General features: G+C 40.1%; 1 protein-coding gene across 1 annotated transcript in view; it reads right to left on the reverse strand.

Moving 5' to 3' along the window:
* foxo1a (forkhead box O1 a) overlaps positions 1–17,068 on the reverse strand; it is a 34,455-nt gene extending 17,387 nt beyond the window's left edge. Inside the window, exon 1 of the mRNA XM_046863177.1 lies at positions 15,301–17,068. Coding sequence (XP_046719133.1) covers positions 15,301–15,900 — 600 coding nt within the window. The 5' untranslated portion in view covers positions 15,901–17,068. The remainder of the gene's footprint in view (positions 1–15,300) is intronic.
* Between the last annotated feature and the right edge of the window lie 2,371 nt (positions 17,069–19,439).

Genomic DNA, 19,439 nt, shown 5'->3' on the forward strand with positions numbered 1-19,439 from the left:
CAGTCATTTCAGCGATGGCACTACATTGTAAGTTAATTGTGTTACCAGTGTAGTTTTTCAGTCTAATCACATGTAAATACAACAAAGCTGTAACTTACCGTTCACTGTATCACTACAGTACACTAACATTTTAGTGAGACTTTCTCACAAGTCTCTCTCATATTGAGATCTTTGTTTTTAGAATACCAGACTCCAATACTGTATTACATTATATTATAATATATTATACATCATATATTATATTATATTATTGTCTCTTTTAAGGAGTACTTCTAGTTTCCATACTCTAAGAACATTAGAGATAACAATAACAATCAGTCGAGGATTTCTTTAATGCTTACTTTAAAAGGGTTTTTTTAAGAATGAGAATGAAAAACTACGTTCTAAAATGGCACAGTAAAGAGAAATCTAACAATTAATGACTAATCTGTGACTAAAATCTTCCAGTAATGCAGCTTAGCCACTGCATTGCAACTCTTTGTCCTGTTACACAGTAGACTTTTCTTTTGTCATAATTTAATATCTAGTATTATTAGCATTAAATGATAGAGTCATTCACATGAGCTTATGAGTTTCACAAAACAATAAATGTGTGTGCAGTTGGAACAAATATGTTATTTAAAGTGATATAAACCTGCATTATCAAACTCATTCCAGTGATACCAATTGCAGCCTATAAAGTAACGCAACATCGGAAGCTCTCATAGAACACAAGTGTTTTTCTGATCTAACTGATTTTCATGATCAGTGCATGTATTTGTGTAAATTCTCCTGCCAGTATAGTTGTTCATATCCAGTCTGAAGCTGATTGCTCAAAAAGCATGAACCTTTCAATCTTATATACCCCATCCTCATGCTGTGATTATCCGTTGGTGTGTATTTTATATTAGTTTGCTCTCTGTGGCTTATTAGAGCTTATGCACTCAGTGACTCTTCGAGGGGCCCCTCTGTGGCATTTGGGCAGGAATGAACCCAGCTTGGGTGTGGGTTAGGGGGCAAAGAACAAGAGAGTACGGCAAAGCAGCCGAGAGCTGTGCTATTAGCAGACTTCCTCCTCCATTGTATCCGCACAGGAAGCGCTGGCTAGCGCTGATAGCGATCCTGCTAATGCCTCTGCACTCTGTGCAAAAACACTGCCGTCACCGTCCTCCAAATGAGGCCAAGTGCCACAAACTATCTGAAGACGGCGGGTTCAAGAGCCAATGTTTCCGAATCAAAACGTGCCACTCTGATAGTAGCAAAACAAAAGGAAAAAGGTGGAAAAATAGGAAGTCTCTTGCAGGTTTTCCTCCGCTGCATCGGCAATGATTAGTGAACACCCGCATTTTGAGGCAGCACTTGATAAAAGACAATTCCACATAGTTACTTCTCAAGAAAATAAACGGCTTAAACAAAAACAAACCTTTTCTTTTGACAAGGTGCAGATTCTGAATAACTATCAAAATGTCATCCTGGTAACAGGTTTGACCTCATAAAAAAATGAGAAAAGCTCTTTTAGCAGTCTGTATGTGGGTTTGGCCTCAGGGCGACGAGGTAATGACTAACAAACCACCATGACGTCAGCACGAAAGTAGGTGATGAATCAAACCGAGAGTGCCACTGCTGGCTTCAGTAAGCAACTATAGAGGAAACAGAGAGACAGAAATTCTCATGCTTTTGTGCCTTTGTAGACTTTCCATGTCCCTGTAATGACAGGAAATACATCTGTAACCTTTATGTAGGCAGATTAGTGCAGTAGGACAGTCGGTGAGGTACTTTACAGAGCTCGAGCGATTGATTTGAGTAGTGTCTGTACCTGACGATTACAGTATACCGTATACAAGATAGTGAAAATATTTCTTTAAATGACTAACTATTTCTAATAATATATTTTTTTTTAACATTCAATCACTCCATGCTATTGTGGAATTGTGTGCATATTATTGCCACCTCATTGCTATAGGGTTTGATCTTGAGCTTGAGGTTCTCACAATGTCTGCATGGGTTTTCTTCCGGTTCTCTGGTTTCCACCCACCTCCAAAGAGCATGCTAGCAGACTGACTGGTGACTATAAATTGCCCCTAGGTGTAAATAAGCCTGTGAATGACAGACATCACCTCCAGAGCATAGTCCTGTGTTGCTCAGTATTACCAGAGCAAACTCTAGATCCATTACGACCCTCACTGTAATAAATGATTACTTTAGAATAGTGTAGAAGGCACTGTTCAGGAATCAGCTTTAGAGCTGTTTCCACAACTGAAAGGTAACAAAACTGAGAGATGAAATCTCTTTTTTCTTAAGATTCAGGCTGTATTTAAATAGGCTGCAACCAAGTAAAACTATAAAACTCCTATATACTATAAAACCATTACATTTTATTTTGTATAGCCTGTCTAACAATGCTCATTGTAACAAAGCAGCAGAAATCTATAAATTGCGAATAAACATTCAAATTTGTATAGGTTTATTAATCGTTACTGACCTCTGTATCACTTTCGTGTCGTACAGGCGTCTATATTGCTGCTGTCTTCACAAATTTGACCCCATGAATGGACAGAGTCATGTTTGTGGTGGTCAAGGTGGTAGAAGCGTTATTTTGGAGTGTGTGTGGCTGTGTTGTACTGGTATAAAGAAGCAGTGTAAGAGTGACACACAAGCTTGTGTCAGGATTGGTGAGGTGGGGCTTCAGACGTGGGTTTGCTTGCAGTCTGCGTGTTAGCTATCGGCAAACTAGGCTACAGTGTAGACTCTTGCCTTTGGGGTGTTGTCCCAGCCTGGCCACAGGAGACCTCCTTCAGGTCCTGTGGACATTAAGTGAGGCTAACTGTCACGCAACCCCAGGCTGCTGGACTGTGGCTGGATAGCCTGAAAGGTTTTCAGAACGTACAAGGCACTAGCCAATTGAACGAGTTTCTCAGGCACGTATGTATTTTTTTGGTGTTGCAGTAGTAACAAGTGTTTTTCCTGGTTATTGCAACTCTCTTTGCTGATTACATTTCCAGGCCCTGAAATAAATAGGACATACACAAGGATAGTAGTAGACCTGTTGCTTTGCCTTGCCGTTTGAGAAAGACAGGTTAGCTGTACTTTAAGCAAAACCACACTTGTACTACAGCCAAGCCTATTTTTACCATACGAGTCGACAGAGGCAGAAACAGCATTTGACAGCCGTCTAATGTCGACCACAAAAACACATCACACTGAAAACGTCACCAGACAGACACGAGTCAGGCTACACATGCCTTCATTTCATTAGCATGGTTAGTACTGAACAGGTTATTTGTGCTTTTGGGTAATTATATTTTATACATTGTCAGTCCCAAACCCAGACCAAAGGCCAGACATATGCATTAAAGCACATTATGATCTAAGAAGGCAAATTTTGTTACTTTCATAGGTTATAAACGAATGACAGAACCAGTTGTCTTATCCATCAGTGTCCTAAGTGTAGTAATTCTATATCAAGAGTCACCAGTGACAAACAATCCAGACCCCCCCCCTCCCAGGTCTGGATTTTCTTGCACAATAGGAAAAGAGACCAGCAAATAAAAGAATCCAGTTACCCCTGGGAAATTTACATCTAAACAAGAAAATCCTTTAAAATATCACAGGGATTTTAAATATAACTTAGCTTTCCTTTCTTATGAGTCTAAACAAGAAAGGTCTTAGCTTTTAACTACTGAGGTCAGCTTTTATAGCAGGCTGTTGATTGAAAGCTCTCAATAAATATAAGTTGACTGTAATCCCTCATGGCTTTCAGTTAACCTAACAGTGATCAATTGTGAATTCCACTTCTGTTGCATTAACATTCCAGCTGAGCCTTGTGGCAGAGAGGGAAGAGGACGTGGGAAGGAAGGACGAAAGGTCCAGGCGAGAGAGGAAGTAGAACAGGAAGGTCCCATTCCACTGGCGTCAGAGTCACAGCTCCGCCCATAATGCTGACGTCATCATTGTAGTGTTGCATACCCTAATGCTTAATAAAAGGCTTACTTTATATTAGTGGAATTGACCAACTGGCTTTATAAGACTATCACAAAAGACAGTCATAATGCGATAATAGTTATCTCATTGTGTGCGGCCCTGACCGAATTTAGTGGATAAGCAATATATGATGCCAATGTTGTATGATATTCTGTAAAATTATATTCTAATAACTGGGCCCTATATTATGGGTAAATGTAAGCAGTTAATACTTCCATAACACCAACATACTTACTCATTTTCCTAATTAAATATTTTGAATGCAATATACGCAAATTATAAATATTTAATATAATATATATTTTTAAAAAGGCTTAGGATTTTTGATAACAGCTGTAGCACAACTGTAAGATAAACTACAAAATTATAATAATGCACTTGGCATTGTTTATTGTTTCCACAGTAGCAGCTCGTTCACAGTGCTGTAAATTATGTACAATCCATGTATTCAAAGTCTAATAAACAATAAAAATTAATAAAAACATGCTCAAATTAAATATCATATTTGATAGTGTAAATCTTTTTCTAAGGATATGCTTAGTCAACGTTTCAGGATACACTCATTGAAGTTAGAGATAACGTTGGCCCTTTGAGCTTTTAAACACAGGACAGTCTAAGAACACTGGACTTTGTGTTTTGTTTTTGAATAGCATTTTTCTATTTTTGCAGATGTTCTACATCAATACATTTTACTTTTAGTGATTGTCAAAGTATTATGAATATGAATCGCTAATTGGAAGCATTGCCAAATTGTTGGTATATACAGTATATCATATATCTCATTTACCTAATTAGAAAGCCGTTACAAATTTAGCTTTGGGACTTTAAAATCGATATTTTCCGATTAATTAACTGATTCAGTAAATGTGATTCAGCATCCTTGCATTACGTTGTTCATTTCCAAATAAAAATGCACTTTGTGTCTGCACACGGCTTACAGTAAATGTGTGGGCCGTGATATTATACGGTAAATTTTATTTCTTGGAATAGATGACCAAAAAGCCTCAAGGAAGACGACATGTTCAGAAAAGGTGGTTTTGTTCCTCTGTCAATGAGGTATAGCCTGGAAAGTGTTAAAAAGGGTTAAACCTAAAAAAAAAAGTGTTTTTGCCATCTCAGGATGTGTTTAAATGTGTTTAAGATCTCTAGTTTTTTTAATGTTTTTAGAAGACGCCACAGAATAACTAACAAATGCCTCAAGAATTCCTAAAAATTCTGAAAGAAGCTGGAAAAACAAAAAAGTATTCAGAAAGTTCTGAACTTTGAAAGTAACTGTTTGAACATATAGTAGTGGGAGAAAAAAAATCAATCAGCATGAACCTCAAAGAGGCCGCAAACAGGCAGCAAATCTATTTACTCCGGTTAATATACAGACAGACTAGTGCTTTGGGTTTAAAGAAATATTTACCACTTCAAACACTTCAGTGTCATACAGTACTATTATACAGTGTACAGTGTCATACAGTACTATTGTTTTCTGGACTTATAAGAACACATACTGGGGCACATGTTTTCAGAGAGATGATAGTGCTGATACTTGGAGCAATAATAACAGTTTGTGTTTTGAAAGCAAATTAGGGCACTGAGTACATTCAGTGCTTAATCAGTGGGATTAGTGTAGCGGTGAACAGCGAGGAGGTAGGTAAACGTCTATTAGCGTTCACACACACACACACACACACACACACACACACACACACACACACGGTATTCAAAACTCACTACACATTTTTGTCTCACCACAACAACAACAACACACACACCAACTATATGGAAGTAATATGTAGGTATTAACCTACGGAATGGAAAGTATACTGTATGGGAATCCCAGGCATGAAAACACAGACGGCATTAAAAAAAAAAGAAAAAAAAAAAGAAATCCCACCCATTTGGTTGCCTCTGCACACTCTGCCCAAGCAGGCTGTCGTACCAACACATCAATGATTCATTGAGACAAAAAACTAGTGCACATGTGGGCACATGGTTAATCTGCCCGACTGGCTCTGCTTCTGCTCAGGAATTTACCATCCCAAAAACACACCCCCTCCCTTCCTCCTCTAACACCCCCACAAAACACGCTCGCACTGCTAAAAAGCTGTACAAAAACAGGTTCCATTAAGAACGCTTTTTAAGGCACCGGCCTCCATTTTTACTATTATTGTGAAGAAAAAAAAGCATTATAAAGAATGATAAAAAAAATAAAATAAACGTATTCATAATTAGTCATATTATAAGCAAGATATCTATTAATACAGTTATTCTGGTTGTTTCTCTGGAATACGTGCCGTGTTGAATGGTCATAAATGTATCTTGGTGTGCAGTACCGTGACTGATATTCAGATGAATCTATAAAGCGGTGAAGAACTGAAGAAGAAAGAGAGAAACACAGATAAAGAGAGTAAAGAAACCAGATACCATAGTAGACAGAAACCTAAAAAAGATGCCAAAGGAATTCCCACATTGTGTGTGTCAGATAAGGCCAGGCAAACAGCACATCAATTTACTGTGGACAGCAGAGCTCTTTTTGCTTCTCACACCAAACCAGCAGTTTCTTTTTGTGGTATTGGCGTTTATGTGTGTGTGTGTGTGTGTGTGTGTGTGTGTGTGTGTGTGTGTGTGTGATCGTGTGTATGTCTGTGAGAGAGACCATCTGTGTATACATACAGTTTACACGTCATGCAGGGAAATATCCTGGGTTCATAATTATTTATGCATGTGTTAAAGAGTGAGTGTGAGCATGAAGCAAACCGGGCAGTGTGTGCGTGAGTGTGGTGGGCCAGCCTGACAGGCACCACTCATAATCGCTTTAGGGCAGGAGTTGCACAACAATGTGGAGAGTCTAATGCCTGTGGTTTGAGCCCTTGGCAGCAAATGGGCTCATAAAAATGACTGCTAAAATCTAAAGCACTGACACTGGATTCAACACGCATGTTATCTCATACACTCATCGCATCCATAAGGTTTCTATAGCCGTGTCTGGAAGTACGCTCTTACGCTCTACGCATGTTGTGCGGTATCTTGTCTTGAATAGTAAATAGTGCCTAGCATGTTTCCTGTTATGTGTGTGTGTCTGTGTGTGTTTGTTCACTCTGTGTGGGCACATCCAACAATTCCGCAATATGTTTAGTGTCCCTCAGCAAATCAAACCTCATCCTTCAACAACACATAAAACAAAACAATTCAAGCCTAGAACCTCACTCGTTCTACTGCCTGTCCTCATTTCAGCAAACGAATGCCACGTTTACGAGGATATACCACAAGAGTAACGTTTTCTAACGTTTCTAGTGATATTATTTTTAAACAAAGGACAAAGTGCATGGTTGTAAAGGTGATTTTAATAATATGCTGCCATGTAAAATGTTTAAATTAACAACATATTTCATTAATAATATTGATGAATATTTCATCTTATTTCCACTATCTTAAAACCATAAACAGCTCATGTACTACCTACATTTCTAGGCCCAGTAGTTTACTTACAGTCAGTGTTTATATTTCCCTCTTTTTCAACAATCTGAATATATGACTATAATGCAGTGGCAAGCACATCATCTGTTTGTCTTAATATGTATATAGTGAAATCTAAAGTGTTATTTAAATGCATTATAACATACAGATCATCAGGGAAATTTCAGATTATTAGCATTAATGTTGCTTTATTTGATAAGTTAAAATTCATGGAATTTAAGTTTAAGGCTTATGCTAAGTGATAATAATAATAATAAAGACCTTTTTTCAGTATATTACCAACATATCTGATAATTTTTTTCCATCTATTTTATCTGTCTCCATATGTTCATACAGGGCTCATATACTACTAGCTAAATTAGATTTGTTACACTTGATCGTGTGGTGATTTTGCCAATATATTTATGATTAGGGAAAAAATGATGATATGACAGAAAGATTTCGTTCATTTATTCGTGGCTGTTTAGCTTCGGGGAACTAAATTTGCTAATAAAAACTGTTTCAATTTGATTTATTTAAATGCATAGGCAAATTTCTTTGACATGAGACCACATACCATACAACAAAATCTATAGGTTACTCTGAGGAAAAACAAGCTGTGCATGTAGCCATGAACCTGACAAGAGCTTAGCCCTTCATCTACACGGACACACAGCCTCTCCTCGCACGCGTCTCTCCACCCGGTTCGCCAAAACAGCTCTGTGACTCACTCTGACTCATGCACCATGACTGCTTGCTTTTTAAACGGTCCAATATGTGTATTCGCGCCATCAGACACTTTTGTAAACGGAGGAGAAAGAGAAACGTGAGGCGGAGAAACTGGCTTGTGTCAGGGCCATGGGACGAGTAGGCCTACGTGTAGAGCTGAGGTTGGTTCTGTTTAAAAGTGCTGTTTGTGAGCCGTTTAGTGAGTGTGAGGTATCTGAACATCGGGGATGAAAAACTTTGCCGTTAGATGTTGGGAAACAGTCACAGGAAGTCTGGCTTAAGTGCTTTCTTGGTCTGTTGGAGAGTTGGCCAGCATCATATGGAATAACTTCCAAACCATGACCTACATGATTTCTGTCAGTGATCTAGACAAATTATCACTAGCCGACTCTCTCACACACAAACTCCTCAGCAGAAACACCAGTTTCGTGTGGATTGGTGAATACTGTAAGATTAAACCATTAGTACAGCTGGTTTTCAATAATCTTTCTCAAGGGGAAGTGGTAGCTTAGTGGTTAAGGTTCTGGGTTTCTAAAAAAAAAAAAAAAGTCAGCGGTTCAAGCCCCAGTATCCACAAACTGCCACTCTTGGGCCCTTCAGCAAGGCCCTTAACCCTCTGTGCTCCAGGGGTGTTGTGTCCTCAAGTCAAAAAGTTTTCATTGTAATTTCTTCCATATATAGCTGACGCAGTACAGAGTGAAATGAGACGACGTTTCTCCAGAACCCTGGTGCTACATAAAACCAGATGTAGCAACAGGGTTCCTGACAAACCCTGCGCTCTGACCCCAGTTTTCCATCGATAAGATAAGCAAAGAAAGAATTTCACGGTGCTGTAAAGACCATGTGACAAGTATAAAGCACCTTTCTTTTCTTTCTTTCTTGTTGAACATGATGTGTGTGTTAACATTAAAGAGTAATGTAGCCTGATATATGACTTTTTCATCGACTCCAATGTAGTTGGATCGTGACTTAAGAAAAAAAAAAGGTGTTTAAATCAGATGCGGTGAAAATCAGATGATAAATTAATGATTCCCCCTGCTGCCCCACCTCCATTACATTTTACCACCCAAACATTGGTAACATAGTGAACATACTGTCTGGCGACTCACACAGACACACTCGCACACACACACACACACACACACACACACACACACACACAAAATAAACGCACTGCTAAACTAAATCATGAGGTTGTGATGTACTGTCCCTGGACTTTGGCCAGCAGTATGCTGAAATAGCAATGTTGTGTTGTGGCTTGAGCAGGATCGAGGCCTCTCTTACACCACCCTGACAGCACACTCAAATAGGCATAGGAGGGTACATGGGGCGAGGTGCCAATGCTTCTCTGATATCATGCTCCAAAATACTTCCCGACCACACCCCCCCAGCTGTAATTTTTTACGTACCATGCGTTTTTTAAGCAGCTCTGGTGCACTTGCCTGCTTCCTATGTGGAACCCTTTCGACCTCTCAAGTGTTTACTTTTTACGCTTAGATCACGGTGTCATGCTGCTGCAAATACATGTCCTCACCTGATTGGCTAAACAGATAAACATGGGATCTTGTTTGATAAACAAACTCGGATTGAGAGTCAGTGACCTCCAAGTGGAATCACACCAAATGACGTACTGTACCAGCTTCTCAGAAAGAACGACATAGTGGCATTCGGGCACTATAAAACTCTTCAGTGCTGAGAAGAGACTCAATGTCACTCATAAATCCTTTTATTTATTTATTTCTTTTCTGGGATAAATATAGGACTAGTTTGGCCTGTCGGCAGCAGCTTAGAAAGCACTGACAGTTTGTCTGTTGCTTTACTACTACAATTCTTGGAGGGCTTTAAGAATCACTAAGTGCTAAATACAGCTCATTTTCCTTTCCCCTTCATTCTGCTCATCAGTGGTATGTTTAGTCTGGAGAAGAAGCACAAAGACATTTGCTTTTTCATTTTCTTACTTTCTGACACTCTCTTGACTGTTGGACGACCCAGACTAAGGTGCTGAATTTCATAAATTTCATAAACTGTCATGCATTGAGAGAGAGTCTATATTATCAACCGAGAAGCACTGAATTCATACTTAGGAATCTCACAATATATCATGTGTGCATCATCTCTGTACCACTCACATGCCCGGACGCATTACACCAAATAAATAATAACATGGAATGCGATAGATCAAAATAGATAAGACGGATAGGAAGGCAAATGAAAGTTTTAAAAAAAAGTATGTGACTAGCATGTCTAATGTCGGAACCCGGTTTAGAAACTTGGCTCGGGTTTGTCGCGTGCGTCGCTATAAGGCCTCATCTTTCCAAATGCTCCACTCACTAACAAGTTGGCCCAGGGCTCTTGGATTCCTGTAAAACATCTCGTTATGCAACCTTTAAGAGGTGTCACCTTATCTGAACTTTGTGAACCTTGCACTGAGACTGTCAGCCCTGGGGTTCTAGTGAGAGAGAAGGAAAGAGAGAGAGAGAGAGAGAGAGAGAGAGAGAGAGAGAGAGAGAGAGAGAAGCACTCTATTATGGATGTCTGTGCCTACTGAAATCTCTCAGAGTTTATGCCAAGTCATGTTTGGAGCGTCCCGTGCTCGGGCTGGCGGAAGAGCAGTTGCTGCCAGGATATAAGAAAGGAAGAAGTGGGTGGAAGAGGAGAAGGTCAGGCATTCTGGAAAAACACAGTCTTCCAGTCACAGTGCAGGGCTCGATCATGCCGTCCCAATGGGAGCTTCATATTTGAGGCACAGATTTTCTACGCTGATGTCATCCCGTTTCCCAGATTCACCAATATTCGTAGAACGTGTAATCACAGACGGCATTCAGGGCTTAGTCCAATAATCAGTGAGAAAGGCACTTGAGGAAAAATGTCAGGTTAGAGTTTTTATTAAAATTTCGAATGCTGGCTCAAAACCACTGAGTTTGCTATGTTTTCCAGTAACTAAAGCAGACAAAAATCTATTTCCGGAGCTGCCTGATTCTTTCCCCATATTCTTCCCCATTTCAGCTTCACATTTTTAGATACATATCAGTCTTAAATCTACTTTAAACCAGCACTGTGTAAACTAGTATTAATAAGCACAATAATGACATGCATTTACTGCTTGAAAAGACAATGTGAATCCCTTTCGTGAGGCAAACAAAAATCTTCAGATTCTTCTTTTAGAATTTACATTTTAAAGTGTAGATTTGTTAATATTGTGACAATGAGAGATGGTGGAGACAAAAAAGAAACATAATTTTAAACAAAGTCTCAAGTAGCAGCACTTTACTCCAGGTAAAGCTGTAGCCTGAAGACCAGGACACAGGGTTTTGCGGTTTCTCTGTAACATAAGAAGCTGCTTTTTTTCATGAGTAAATTGATTTCTGGATGTTCCACAACGTTAAAAAAGGTGACAAAATATGCCACTTTGTTATTGATTTTCCAGTGCACCAATTGTGTTTTTTTCTCTATTCCAAATACATATCCGCATTATTACAACACTGTCTAAATATTAGAGCTATAAAATGAGTGTTGTAAGAAATTATTTCGACTCAACCTGATGCCTTTCACTTGGATGCTGGAACCAAGCTGTGGTTTGTTTTCAAAGAGTTTCAGTAGACTGGCAGAGGTGGTGGAGAATAAGCTATCATGAAAGCGAAGTGTGACGTACTGAAGGACGGGATAAATCGATTCTTGGCTTGTAAGCCAACACTGATGATTGGTGGCCATGTGTTTTATCAAATATTTGCACAAGCTGAGTGACGTCTGTGTCGTATAGAAGCAACAGGAAGACCAGACCTAGGGTCATCTGTGCATGGAGCAAAGACATCTGGCTAGGTGTGTTTGTGCAGAAATATGGTGCTGTGGAAAACACACAGATGCTACATGCTCTACACAGTTTGACACACTAAAGAGTTACACTGCTCACATTGGATTAGTCTTTTGCCTGGTACTAATAGACACCATTTGTATGAATGGTGTACTCTTAGTCTAGGCATCAGCCTCATATATGGCACTTCATGTGCTTTTTCTGATAAACAGAAAAAAAAAACAACAACTCAACTATAGTCAGCTTCTGTAATGCACTAAGAGGCTGAGAAAGGCTTCAGCAGCAAAGGACATGATGACTCACCTCTTACTGCACGGAAATGGCTCACTGAACATCTTCCATTTACAATCCGTGCCATTCACTTGGTTATTAACTTCCAAAAAGTGCTGGGGATTTAAGGCTATTGGAGATCATTTTGTGTCTGTTAATTGCAATATGCTACGGCTGTGCATGTCTTTAGGCATACCTGTATCTGTACCGAAAAATTAATTTAATTGTATTGCTCATAAGCATTTGCGAATTACGCTAGTGACCATTTCAGAAAAAAGAGCCGCGGGTCAAAGAGCACAAAAAAATCTATTTACAAACACTCTACGCTTGAAAGGTATATCTTAAATATGTGATTTAGTTCCACCAAAACAAAAAAAATCCTGGAATCTCATACATTTTTAATTAGAACTGAATGCACAATTCTCACTCTTGGTAAACATTTTACTCTAAAACAATATGCATACAGCATTATGAAATGTTTACGTTACTGTAAAGGTATATGGTGACAACAGTTTCCTAGTGATTGTATGTGATTGATGGGCATGTCTGCGTTATGAATTACTGATTGACTGGAACAATAAAATCCTGAAAAAAAAAAAAAAAAACATTATTTATTTGAGGTGTCCTGCTAAATGTAAAAAGAAACCAGCCAATTCAATAGCAGGGTAAATAAATAGTTCTGTGTTTTCAACTTTTTTTTCCTTTTTTTTTTTATTTACACATCAAGAGTAACACATAGTTACAAGTAGGTAAAAGTGTCTGTGTTTATGAAATGCACTTTATATGTAATGTATAACTGGTGTTGGAACAGCGTGTGAAGGTATGACTTTTTAAAATCCCCACGCAGTTGTTTCCTCATTTTATAAATCTCAGATTCAGGTGCATGTATGAGGTCATGTTATGCAACATCTACGGTTATTAGTTACAGTAAATGAGGAGGAACAGTATCACTCTGTTTTATGCAATTTCTGCGACAGTGCAAAATTATGCGGAATCAACTTTTCTTGAGTTCAACTGCATTGAGAAATGATTCAAAAAGTCATGATTCTTTTCGTGCAGCCAAACAAAAACCTTTTGTTGTACTCTCTATGTACAGCACAGCCTTGTTTCTCATGCTACCAGACGAGATCACAGCTGGCATGGCCACAAGGGTATCTCCCTGGGAGGTTTGACATTAAAGCAGTGCAAGTTACTTTGTTAAAAAAAAGGATCAGTTTACACTCTGGACTTGAATTCAACTGGACTAGTTTCAGAATTCCTCTCCATTCCACAAGTCAACAATTTAAGGCCAATGAATCAGGGAGAGAGCTTCAGAGCATTTGGATTGCATCCTTTGCCTTGCATTCTAAGTTAGTGTAAGTATGTGTCTTTCTCACCAGTTCTGAAAAGGATGCACACATTTATCTGACGTACAGATCAGGTGAAAATGCTTTTGCCCTCCTACTCAGTGTCGTTTTTCCACTTCCGTTTAGTCGTCTTGATAAAAAAGAAGCTGTATTGTCGCATTCAAGCTCAACAGGGCATTTAATAATAAGCGGTGTAGTGATGCTGGGTCTTTGCACACACTTTCACCTAACAATCCCTCTCCCATACTATCATGTTTCACCTACACACAAGAAGAGCCTGTAAACAGGCACTGGAGTTGTAAGGAAAATGGTTAGAAAAAAATAACTCTTTGACACAATAACATGTACAAATGAACCTGAAGACTTACAACAAGGAAAGTATAATACAAGTGCTAAGTGCTGAACATATTTATGGTATCAGAAAGAAAACATAACAGCCACCAAATGACCTCAAACTTCACTCCCTGTATTCTTAACACGCATATTTAATCAATGAGATTAAAAGGGATTTCACAACCACCACCCTGTAACAGTAACAGACATCATGGATACCGTTCCACCGAATTCCTTTTTGAAAACGGAATCAAAACACTGTCTACGCTATTACGTAGCACGTGTCGTAAGTGAGCAGTGTCTTTTTCTTTTCGTGACGGAGCGCGCTCTCTGAGTGACTCATACGCACTTTCAGGCAGGTCGGAGCACTAAGCTTGCAAAATCGCACTCACAATAGCACAAAGCCTGAGGAATGCTGGGACAATGAACTCAAATCTGTGGGTGGAACCGAAGTTTGCCTGCATGTGTAGTCTCTCATGCAAACATACCTGGCGTGCATAGTGGGCGAATTGACGCATAAGCCGTTGGTTATTAATAGTTTGTGGTGCGACAAGGTACTACACCTAACAACGTAACTTTGGCTTCCTCTCATGAGGTGGTTTCCATGGATTTCCACAGGAATGTTTTTTTATGTTGTTTCTCTGGTTGTCAGGTGGCTTCAGGGCATGCGAGGAACCTGAAAAGGCATGAAGGTGTCTGTGCCATCTAAAGACAGTGTAGTGTCGCAACTGACAGAAGAACATTAATGCCACCTGGGGTTAAACTGGTGTGGCCCCAACAGCCTGTAGCTCTTTAACTCGTATGAGCGGCGAATAGATTTAAACTCTGGTACTAGCATTTAAGTACAACAATTCGAGGTAAATGCAAAGCCAGCATGGCATACAGTGTAATGGTTATAAACAGCAAAGAAATACAAAATGTGATGCACTTTTGTCCAAACTTATGCCACTCTATTCATGTGTTAGAAGAGAAATAGATGCATTGCAGGTAGAAGATGATGAGAAAACTACATATACTTACACAGTTTATAAATGGTAATAGCAACTTTTTCATTTTTTCAGCATTCATGAACCCAAATTTCAGACAGTATGCATACACACAAAGCACTTACAACACTGCACACTATATGCATCTCCAGTAGCAGGAATCCTCCTCGTCAGCAGACACTTTATGCCTAACTTTACTCGGGACCTGTCATATGACTGGTCCTGGAACACTGCCAGGAAGGGACCTGTTTTGTGCACTTAAATTCCCCATGTGTCAGACATAAAGAAGCGCCAAAATCCCTCATTCAAACCAACCACTAGGATCTGACAAGCCAATGTTTAAAAACCTCCTGGTAAGCTGCACTACTTCAGTGGCTCAGTGTTGTTCCCTGAGTGCACGTGTGCAGGACATAAATACCTTCCAGCCGGCGGAGCTGTTGCTGTCGCCCTTGTCCTTGAAGTAAGGCACGCTCTTCACCATCCAGTCGTAGATCTGCGAGAGAGTGAGCCGCTTCTCGGGCGAGCTCTCGATGGCCTTGGTGATCAGGTCGGCGTACGACATGTTGCCCCAGGCGTTGCGCCGTGCCGAGCCGCTCTTCCTCTGCGCCGCAGCCGCCGCTGCCGCAGTGGACGAGGAGGAAAGTAACGGCACCTGTTGCTGTTGCTGCTGCTGCTGCGGGGGAAGCGGAGCGCCGGAGATCTGCGGCCGCGGCTGCTGCTGCTGTCGGTGCCCGCAGTTTTCTTGGCACTGGAAATCTGGGCAAAGGACAAGTGGCTTGTCGTCGGCATAGTCCTCTGATTCTTCGAGCAAACTAAGGCTCGTGAGGAAGTCCGCGTTGGCGCCCGGCTCGTGCTTGACAGAGGGGGCCGGCGAGGACGTGCTCGAGTCGGCAGGGTTGGTGAACTCGGGCCGAGGCAGCGGCCAAGTGCACGATCGGGGCCGCGACAAAGGCTCAAAGTCCGGGTCGATGTCGACCAGCTGCTGCTGTTGCTGTTGCTGTTGGGCCGCTTCCGCCATGGTACCGACAAACGCCCAACGTCACATAGAGTTGGCGGCTCGCGAGTGACTCAGACGCGACGGTTTTGTCGGCTTGAAACAGGAAAAAAAAGAGGCAGAGATGAAAGTAAAAAAAAAGAAAAGAAAAGGAAAAGAAAAGTTTCGTAAGAAGTTCAACGCCGTGAGTTAGACCGAGGTCCAGTGCGAAGAGAATCGGAGACGGTCTGACATCCGAAGGCTTTGTTATAAAGTTGCGGTCAAAGTTTTAGCGATCCGGCCGAGCTGGTTGATATTCCGCTCGTGCGCGCGCCTGTCACTGCGTGTTTACGTGTGTGCGCGCGTATGTGTGTGTGAGTGTGACACGGAGAGCGAGCTTGGGTCTACAAGCGGCGTTACCGCAACTCATCTCTCATTGGTCATTAGAGACGGCCTACGCTTGATTGACAGCCACACTCAGCCAATCAGAGAAGCGCTTTGAAAGCGAAACAGCGCAAAAAAAACAAACAGCGCTTTTCTCCGCCCGGTGCTAGTAAACACGCTCATTCCTGCCGCTGAACGGAAAGAGCTACGCGCCTGGCCACAGTGTACCGCCTTCACGTGCACGTGGATTTCATAAGGAGCTTCAATAAATATACTAACCTTCTGAGAATGCTATTATAAGACCTGGCAACCCACCAGCACCTCTAATCCACATAGTATATAAACGTGTACGTGATTATATAAATCCATAAATATAACACAACATAGAACTCAAGAACTTTGAGGATGGATTTGGACTAAAGTGTAAATCATTTCAACAGTCTGCTACAATGGCTTAGGATCACATTTTGCATAAACAGTGAACATCAGTGAACAGCTCACCTCAACAATAATAAAACTATAATAAATGGACATTTGGTGCCACCCAGATGAAAATGGGTTTTCTTTTGAGTCTGGTTCCTCTCAAGGTAAACATGAGTAATGAGCTTTTGCTTCATCCCACTCCTTTTCAGACATTTGGTTTATTTAATTCATTAATTTTCTTTGGTGTTGTAACACATTCGAGGTGTTTTGTATATTTTGCTTTTAAATTATGCTGTGTTCGAAGTAAAAAATGAAAATTAGGGTTTGTTTTTCTTTCCCACTGGTTCACTCATGAGGACAAATTACAATTATTAGAAACTAAATCAATAAACAAAAGGGTAAACATTTATTAAAAAAAAACAAAAACAAACATATATTCTAACTTTATAACCTCTTTATCTCTGTAAAGCTTCTTTGGGACAATGTCCATTGTTAAAAGTGCTGTACAAATAAAAAAAGAATTGAACTGAATTAATAAACACATACAGCCTTTATTCTGTTATATAGGTAATTGTATACATGGGGGAAAATATCTAGCCATTTAAACAACTGATAAAAGACAGTTTGCATCAAATAACAACACCTGCCATTGGGAAACATGAATAAAAAATCCACACATTTGGTCATATCAAACCAGAACCTTGTATTGAATTGGTGACATATGCTCGTTAATCAATCAATTAATTAATCAATCAATTAATCAATCAATTAAAAAGCTGCCATTCAATTAATATTCTTATTCTATTTACTTTACTATGCCTAGTCTGAATATTATATATTTAGAGTAAATGTTAAATATTTATATAAAGTCAGCAGTTCCAACACAGCTACTCCCACACTGCTCGTTGTGTAATGCAGCTCTGTGTGGTCTTCAGTATGTTCACTGTTGGTGTGTTATTTCGGTTCAGTGTAGTAAATAATAAACAAGTTTTATTTGTAGCTCAAGCTGCCCACGTGACAATAGCGCCATCTTGCGGTCAATACTAAGTTTTGTCCCGCTCCCGCCCCGCAGGTGAAATGTATACCTTTTTTTTGTTTCACTTTCTTTTCTTTTGAATATATATATATACATTTTTTTTTTGTAGGACTGCATCAAGGATTGGCTCTGAGCCCTTTCCTATTAGTTAATTATTAGTATATTAATTATACACACATATAGGTGAAACATTAAAATAATAAAAATACCTAAAATAATGTTTCACCTATATGTGTGTATAATTAATATACTAATAATTAACTAATAGGAAAGGGCTCAGAGCCAATCCTTGATGCAGTCCTACCTCCACCTTAAACCAGTCTGTCGTTCCTACTGCATAATTCACTCACTGCTCACTTCTTCCTTACTAATATAATCCTATCCACTTCCTGCTTCACCATCTCCATCTGCTTCACCATCTCCACCTCACCCAACCTTCTCTCTCTTTCATTTTTCTCATTTATCTGCTGCTCAAAATTCTCCACCTTCTCAACACACTTTCCTCACTAGTCAACACACTTCCATCTCCATAATTTATTGCTCTAACTTACAGCACATCCCTCCCAGCTCGATCCCTCTACCTGTCCAATCCTTTTCTCCTTCCAAAGTGTCCAACTTCACATACAGCTCCTCATATGCCTTTTTCTTGGCTTTTGCCACATCCCTCTTTACCTGCTGCCGCATCTACTTGTACTCCTGCCTACTTTTCTCATCACTCTGTTGATCCTAATTCTGTTTTGCCAACCTCTTTCTTCTTATGCTGTCCTGCACTTCTTCATTCCACCACCAAGTTTTTTTTGACTTTCTTTCTATTTCCAGATGTCACACCAAGTACCTCACTAGCTGCTTCCCTTATCACTTCTGCAGTAGTTGCCCAATCATCCAGCACCTCTTCATCACCACTGAGCCCCTGTCTGACCTCTTCCCTGAATCTCACACTACAGTCTTCCTCCTTCAGTTTCCACCATCTTATTCTTCTTTCAGTCCTCACTCTCTTCCTCTTCTTCTTCACCTACAAAGCAATACTAATAAGTAATACCAATACTTATGTCACTCTATGCTCCTCCTTCTTTTTAAAATACGTATTCACCACTGCCATTTCCATCCTTTTAGCAAAATCTACCACCATCTGCCCTTCCACATTCCTCTCCTTAAGGCCACACCTACCCATCTCCTCCTCATCACCTCTGTACCCATTCCTAGGCACACCTTCTACCACTTCATCTAACTCACTTCATAATTTTTTCTTCTCTTTTAACTTACAACCCACTTGTGGAGCAAAAGCACTGATGACATTTATCATTACCTCCTCAACTTCCAGCTTCACGTTCATCAGAAACTCTCTTCACCTCCACTACACTCTTACTAAAGTCTTCCTTCAGAATCACCCCTACACAATTTCTATTTCCATCTACACCATAATAGAACAGTTTAAACACCTCCAATGTTCCTGGTCTTACTCCCTTTTCACTTGGTCACCTGAACACACAACATATCTACCATTCTCTGCTCCATCATATCAGCTACCTCTCTCCCTTTACCAGTCATAGTACCAACATTTAAAGTACCAACTCTAACCTCCAATCTCCTAAACTTCTCCTTTCCCTGTTGTCTCTGTAGACATCTTCCTCCTCTCCTTCTCCTCCCTCAGCCAACAGTAGCCCAATTTTCACCAGTACCCTTTTGGCTAACAATACCTGTAGCGGTCGTTGGTAACCCGGGCCTCGACCGCATATTTGAT

The sequence above is a fragment of the Silurus meridionalis genome, chromosome 12 (assembly GCF_014805685.1).
Source record: "Silurus meridionalis isolate SWU-2019-XX chromosome 12, ASM1480568v1, whole genome shotgun sequence".
NCBI lineage: Eukaryota > Metazoa > Chordata > Actinopteri > Siluriformes > Siluridae > Silurus > Silurus meridionalis.